Source organism: Pygocentrus nattereri, chromosome 4 (assembly GCF_015220715.1).
Source record: "Pygocentrus nattereri isolate fPygNat1 chromosome 4, fPygNat1.pri, whole genome shotgun sequence".
In the NCBI taxonomy this organism is placed as follows: domain Eukaryota; kingdom Metazoa; phylum Chordata; class Actinopteri; order Characiformes; family Serrasalmidae; genus Pygocentrus; species Pygocentrus nattereri.
The window spans coordinates 3517552-3525189 of NC_051214.1; the positions used below are offsets into that span (position 1 = coordinate 3517552).

General features: G+C 43.1%; 1 protein-coding gene across 1 annotated transcript in view; it reads right to left on the bottom strand.

The window, feature by feature from the left end:
- Positions 1 to 5270, bottom strand: part of LOC108441316 (E3 ubiquitin/ISG15 ligase TRIM25-like) — a 9273-nt gene extending 4003 nt beyond the window's left edge. Inside the window, exons 1-4 of the mRNA XM_037537783.1 lie at positions 4671 to 5270; positions 4200 to 4295; positions 2950 to 3183; positions 2125 to 2284 (exon numbers count right to left, since the gene is read on the bottom strand). Coding sequence (XP_037393680.1) covers positions 2125 to 2284; positions 2950 to 3183; positions 4200 to 4295; positions 4671 to 5258 — 1078 coding nt within the window. The 5' untranslated portion in view covers positions 5259 to 5270. The remainder of the gene's footprint in view (positions 1 to 2124; positions 2285 to 2949; positions 3184 to 4199; positions 4296 to 4670) is intronic.
- Positions 5271 to 7638: the final 2368 nt, after the last annotated feature.

Sequence of the window (7638 nt, forward strand, 5' to 3'; positions counted from 1 at the left end):
ACATTGTCTGCAAATAGCTGAGACGCCACCCTCTGGCCTCCACACATAATTCCCTCCTGACCTTGGCTACGCCTTGACACCCTGTCCATGAATATCATGAACAGGAGTGGAGACAAGACACAACCCTGCTGGAAAGAATCAACTATCTGAGTTTCAACTATCGGTTGCAGTCTGGCGTAGACTTTCCCAGGGAGGCTGAGCAGTGTGATGCCCCGATAGTTGACACATACCCTCCCGTTCCGCTTTTTTAAAAATGGGGACGACCAGCTCGGTCTGCCAGTCCAAGGGTACTGTTCCTGAGGTTCATGTAATATTGCAGAGGCACTTCAGCCACAACAGCCCCACAATATCCAGAGCCTTAACATCTCTGGACAAGTCTCATCCACCCCTGGTGCCTTGGCACTGAAAAGCTTGCCAACTACCTCAGTGACCTCCACCAGGGAAATGGAGCTTGACACGCCAGAGGCCTCTGGCCCTGACTCCTGTGAGGGCGGCATCTCTCCTAGATTAAGGACTTCTTCAAAGTCTTTTTCCATGGCTTCTCCAAACTTCTCCCACGCCCCGGATTTTGCTTCTGCCACCATTGCGGCTGCCACCTTCTTTGCCTGTCGGTACCTCTCAGCGTCAGGAGTCCTTTGGGCCATGCATGCCCTAAAAGCCTCTTTCTTCAGCTTCACGGCCTCCCTCACCACTGGTATCCACCAGGGGGTTCTTGGGTTACCGGCTCGACAGGCACCCCTAAGCTTTTGGTCACAGCTATGCCTGGCAGCTTCCACAATGGAGGTTTTGAACAGGGTCCATTCATACTCCATGTGCCCCACCTCCCGTGGGAAATCAGAAAAGCTTTCCCGGAGGTGGGAGTTGAAATCATTCTGAACAGGGGCCTCCGACAGTCGTTCCCAGCACACCCTCACTATTCACTTGGGCCTACTGGGTCTGAGCATCAGTTTTCTTTGCCATCTGATCCAACTCACTACCAGATGGTGAACAGTTGACAGCTCAGCACCTCTCTTTACCTGAGTGTCCAGAACATATGGTCCCAAGTCAGATGAAACGATAACATAGTCGATCATTGATCTCTGGTTATTATGGAAAATCCATGCCTGGCACAGAAGTTTAATAACAATTCACCATTTGGATTTAGATCGGGCAGGCCGTTCTTCCCAATCACACCTCTCCAGGTCTCCCAGACATTGCCAATGTGAGCATTGAAGTCTCCCAGTAAGACTATGCAGTCTGAAGGGGGCACCCTTTCCAGAACCCCGCCCACTCGCTTCAAGAAGGCCAAATACTCTGACTTGTTGTTTGGTGCATAAGCACACACAACAGTCAGAGTTTTCCTCTTTGCAATTTTAATTCGCACTGAGGCGACCCTCTCTCCAAATGCACAGCCGCCAGTTGGAGTTGGAGAGGTAATAACCCCTGTATTGGAGTTTGGTTCCAGAGCCGTCACTGTAGGTGGAGGTGAGCACAATTATATCTAGTTGGTACCTCTAAACCTCCTGCACAAGCTCTGCCTCCTTCCCCCCCAGTGACGTTGCATTCCACATGCGAAGAGCCAGTTTCGGCCACAAGGGCCTAGGCTGCCAAGGGCCCCCCTGCAATCTCCCACTGCCTGTGCAGCACTGCACCATTCCCCCATGCTGCACCTAGCGGGCGGTGGGCCCACATGGTCCCACCACGGTGCCTCTTCTGGCTAAGCCCGGCCAGGTTACATGGGCTGCCCGGCTTCCAGGCGCTCGCCGGGGGACACTACCCCCAGGTCAAGCTCCAGGGATAGGTCCCAGTGACCCTATCCCAGCTAGGGTACACGGTATTCTGTGCCCATTTTTCATGGTGGGTTTTTGGATCGTGTTAGTCTGGGTCTTCACTCCAGACCTGTTCACCCTGGGAGACCCTACCAGGAGCATATTGCTCCCTATGACTCCTAGACCCCTAGACCACACAAGCCCTTCTGCCATGACAAGGCCCCAATCCAGGAAGGGCCTGCACAACTGGCACAATAAAAATATGAATAAATAAACAAAAGAAAGAAACACCTGTTCATAAAACTGAAAGTTTGCATACAAATCAGTCCAAAAATGTATTTTATTTCCCTCTGTTTCCAGCAGAAGCTCCTCTTACCATGTGGAGAGATTTTCCTGAACTCCTCCTTGCACAATTCCTCTAGTCTGTCTTTCAGATCAGAGAGAGATTTCCTCACTCCATCAAATGAGGGATGTTGATGGACAGTGAAGCTGGAGGAGCCCTCACATCCAGCAGAGACTCTCAGAGACTGGAAGCTCTACAGAGAGAAAACAGAGCAGAGAGAGTTAAAGGAGGAATGAACTATGTCAAATTAGGCGAGAGACACTGGCGATTATGGTGAACTATAAAAATGGACCAAAAACGGCAGCAGCAGTCGTGTTGTCCACTTTTGTCCATTTAATATACAGCAGCATGTCATACAATGTTAGAAACTACATATTCTATCTGGCATTACTTTTCAATTCAACACGGTTTAAGGCGAATGTGAGCACTTAGACATGCAGATAACACCAGGTTATCATAAGCTTCCATAGCCTGTTAGGTACTTAAAAGAGATGGTTCATGTCAAGCGAGTAACAGAAGAAGAATCATTTCTTGTGTTATATAGAACAATATAGAAACGTATACAACACATTCTCCATCACTCTGGAGACCTATTTAACCATGCAAAGAACCATTTAACCATTTAACTCATGGTTCTAAATAGAACCACTGCCTGTACTAAGGAACCCTTGAAAAACCATCTATTTTAAGTGTACAGGTCAAGTGAAAACGTAAGTGGAATATTGAGAAACAGATATGTCTTAGCTGATTGAATACAAACTCAATATCTGTTGAACAATTATTGCTATGAACTTTTGGTAAGAGACACCTTAGAGCCTCTCTGAGGAGCAGGTTCCTCTGTAGGTGAGTGACTGTTACCTGGAGGAAATGGATGTGATCCTCTGTGACAGAAAGCTGCTCCAGCTCAGTGTTTCTCCTCTTTAGATCATCAATCTCCTGCTGCAGGTTCTCCAGGAGTTCTTCAGTTTGTCTCAGCTGGTTCTTCTCCTGAGTTCTGATCAGCTTTGTTACTTCAGAGCGCTTCTTCTCAAAGGAGCGGATCAGTTCAGTTAAGATCCTCTCACTGTCCTCCACTGCTGTCTGTGCAGAGCGCTGTTAGGACACAGACACACAAGATGAAGCTCCATTTAAACACCAGCTATCATTCACTCTCTCACTGAGACTCTATATCAGTGTTTCCCAGTCTAGTCCTCTGGAACTTAAGCCACATTTTCAATCTATCCCAACGCCCAGTTCAACAATGCCAAGTACTTCTTTCTTTATTGAGTGGTTCAACAACTGGGATACAGCAAAAATGTGGACCATCTAGGGGTCTTCATGGGCTCCTATATATATTTGTCTGTATATCTAACTTTATTAACTGTTATGATTCTGTAGTGGAAATCACTGCATGGGCTCAGAAAAACTTTTGAAAAACACTGTCTGTGAACACAGTTCATCACTGCATCCACAAATGCTGTTAAAACTCTAAAACAGAAAGAAGAAACCAAATATAAACAGGATCCAGAAATGCTGCCACCTTCTCTGGGCCTGAGCTCATTTAAAATGGACTGAGGGGAAGTGGAAAAGTGTCCTGTGGTCAACGAATCAACATTTTAAATTCTTTTTAGAAATCATGGATGCTGTGTCCTCCGGTCTAAAGACCACTCATCTTACTATAAGTGCACAGTTCAAAAGTCAGTATTCATGATGGTTTAGGGGGGCATTAGTACACATGGCATGGGTGATCTGTACATCTGTGAAGGCACAATTAATGCTGAATGATATATATACGTGTTTTGGCAACATCTGCTACAGAAAAGTAGTATTTTCCTTTAAAAATATGATTTAAATTGCTGATAAAGTCATGTGTTGTTGGAGAGTGGGCATAATACTCTATATTCCCACAAAGTTGAAGTTGGGTAATCTTATTTTTGTAGAGCTCTAAATTGCGATTGGGATTGTTACACCTTCATCGTTGACTTTTAAAGTCGGATTTTTAAAGTCACTTGAGGCAAAGTGTTCCTTTCTGCTAGGATTTTATTCATGACATCATCAGCAATTAGTTGACATCAACACGAATTTTCATCACTTTAAAAATTGGAGGTGATGCAACTCCTCCTACTCACCTTAAGAGTGACCACAGCCTGTTTCAGCTCCTGCAGCTCCTTCACTTTCTGCTGGAGTCTCTGCTGGGATTTCCTCTGAGCCTCCTTCAGCTGACGCTGATGAAAAATACATTATATGGATTTTAATTTACAAAGACTGCTGTAGAGTTGAAGCTCTCTCTTACATTTAATACCTTCTATATATCATGTGGCCACTACAAAGGTGTAAAAAGGCTGGAAGATTGATGTTGGTCAGTGAATGCATTGTCTTGTGTAAAAATGACCACATTTTTAAAAATATATCTTTGCTTCTATTGAACTAGGATCATTATTCAGTTATTTGTCTTCAGACTTGTTAACTCCAAAACTCACATTCATGACTCATTACGTGAAATAATCCACTGAAATGACATTTAACTCACTAATGCAATTCATTCTAGTTCAGCAACACAATAAACATGAACTGATTCTACAAGATTTATCTTGTCTCACCTGTTTCTCGGTTCTCTCGGCTGCAGCTGCTACTGTATCGTGGCCTTTGTGTTCATGCATTGTACACAAATAACAGATGCAGCTTTGGTCAGTACGGCAGTAGATCTCCATCAGTTTGTCATGTTGAGAGCAGATCTTCTCCTGTAGTCGTGTGGAGGCTTTGACCAGCTGGTGCTTCTTAAACGCAGGAGACTGATAGTGAGACTGAACATGAGCCTCACAGTAAGACGCTAGACACACCAAACAGGATTTGATGGCTTTGAGTTTTCTACCAGTGCAGAAATCACACTCCACATCTCCAGGTCTAGCATAACGGTGACCAGAAGAACCAGCTCGGAGTTTCTTCTTCACTTCCTCTACCACTTCAGCCAGTATGTTGTTCCTGCGTAGAACAGGCCTTGGAGTGAAGGTCTCTCTACACTGGGGGCAGCTGTAGATGCTTCTCGGATCTTCTTCATCCCAGTGTCTATTAATACACACCATACAGTAACTGTGTCCACAGTGAATAGTCACTGGATCCTTCAGCAGATCCAGACAGACTGGACAGCTGAACTGGTCCTGATCCACTGAAATACTGGCATCTGCCATTTTCCTGCATTCACAGACTGATAGAAAGAGAGAGAGAGCAGCACTCTGAGATCAGTTTCACTTCTTTGATTAGAGTAGGAGTGCCTTCCTTCCTGAGTGGCTCAGAGGAATGTTTTCTCTCTGGCTAGTTTAATCTTGGACTTGTGGCCACCCAATGTATATGTACAATGTAGAAATAACTGTATAAATGAATTGTTTGTTTGTGGACATGCAGTTTGCATGTTGTTCACACTCCCGTCAGGGTTTCCAGGTCTGGAGTATTCTTGCCACATTGGGATAGTTTAAAAAATGCAGGTGCAGGAGTAAATTATACATTTCCAGTCATTTTATGTTATAGATTTAAATTATGTAACTGTAAAATGCTACACAGAACATCTACTTATCTATTTATTATAAGCTACTGTCTTGATTACTGCTGGATGTGCATCCAGGCAATACATGCATATTGCATGTATTGCCTGGATGTTATCTCTTACATATTAGCTATCTCTTCTGTAGGTACATGTCCTCTGCTCTGATCAGAGCTAGTTTGTTTGTCATGTAGTGTGTAAATCCCAAACATGGAGGGAATAAAACATATCAACGTTAGACACGTGATAGACATTATATGACATTAATCCAAAGGTGGTTTTTGCCTTGTTTTTAATGTGGCGATGACATCTTTGACTTTGACACCCCCTCAAAGTGAGCCTAACTTAGTTTTCTTGTTACACTTAACATTAATATGCCTGCATTCTCAGAAAAATAAAGGTACTAAACTGTTACTGAGTCCATCTCAGTCCCTTTAGTCAGGGAACATAACTGAACCATAATCCACTGAAATGATCTGTTCTAAGCTGGACTGACTCCACACACCCCGCCTCGCCTCGCCTCCAGGCTTTTATTCTAAAACATTCGGTTATGAAAAGGAACAAATACCAACTGTTCACCTGGAGAAACTGATTTAATCTCCACAATCAGACCTTAGAACCACTGTAGAACCTCTGAGGGAACATTTACACTGTACCTTGATGAGCGAAAAATGAACCTTTATTTCTAACAGTGTATAAATTCAGAATGTTATCCGGTCCTGTTGGAATATTTACACACTGGGCAGGAAAGAATCTGATCTGCACCTGACAAACACTGGTCCTTCAAGGTATCCGGCTAGCCTGTTTTTAGCCACAATCATTGCTACCTGTGCTGCTACTTTGTTATCAGCATTTAGTGGAGCATAAACACAGCTCACAACAATAGTAGGAAGTCCCTTCCGAGGTTGAAAGGACAGAGGGTGGGGGTCATCACTTCCAGGTTTAGGAATTGGGATTTTTATGTTGGTACTCCATGTATTGTTTACATACTCTTATGAAACGTGACACATGCTGCGGCCTTGTCTCAGTTTCAGAGGCTCCTCCCCCCTGGTACCTGGTTAAATAATTCAACAGTGAACCTAAATATTTGAATTGATTTGTAATCCATGTTTATTTAAAGTAATTCATAAAATACATGTATTTTAAATGTAACACATTTCCAGCCACTCCTGCCACTTAACATCTTGTTGTTTTGGTTAATTGTATTTATAATTTTAAAAACTCTAACGTCCACTGATTTTGAAGTCATTAAAGGAGAATTCCACCAGTTTTACTAATGTCTGCATAATTCAGTGGGTGAAATGTATACAATGTCAAGGTGGTTTAATGTAAAATGGTTCATTTGTAGAAAAACGTACTGACTCTGAGGTCTTTACAGTGGCGGTAATAGGAGCCAGGGGTCCTAATGTATACAATACAAATGTAAACATTTTATTTATTTTCCAAAACCACCAATGTACTTCTGAGGTTTTTATATGTAATGTTGATGACGGTAAAACAGGGCTAAATCATTAAAAATAAAGTTTTCTTTGGGGACTATTTAGCCTCAGAACACCTTTAATGTATCCATACACCAACAACAGATTAGAATAACAATTAACATACATTTTAGCCCAAAACGTCTCAAAACTACTGTAAAACGATGTCTCAGACAGGCTAAGTATTCATAACCATTCAATGTAATACCTTTCTGCGGTGTAGCTTTATAGAGGCCTTAAACTCTTCAGATGTCTGGTTCCTATCACTACAGCTGTGAATAATTCTGACTTACCAAGTTTCTCTAGAATTAAACATTTTGCACCAAACTACTCTGATGGAATTTCTTTACATCTTAACCATTTAATTATGCAGATATTTTGAGAAATTAAGATTGGTTGTGACGAGGAGTGAGGTAGCGGACGCATGTGCGGAGGTAAGCGACTTTTATTGAGGGCAAATCCAAAATCAGGGTCATAATGGTCCAGGCTCAAAGCGCCGATGCGTACAGATCGTGGGGCAGACATGACAAACCAGAAACAAACAACAACAGA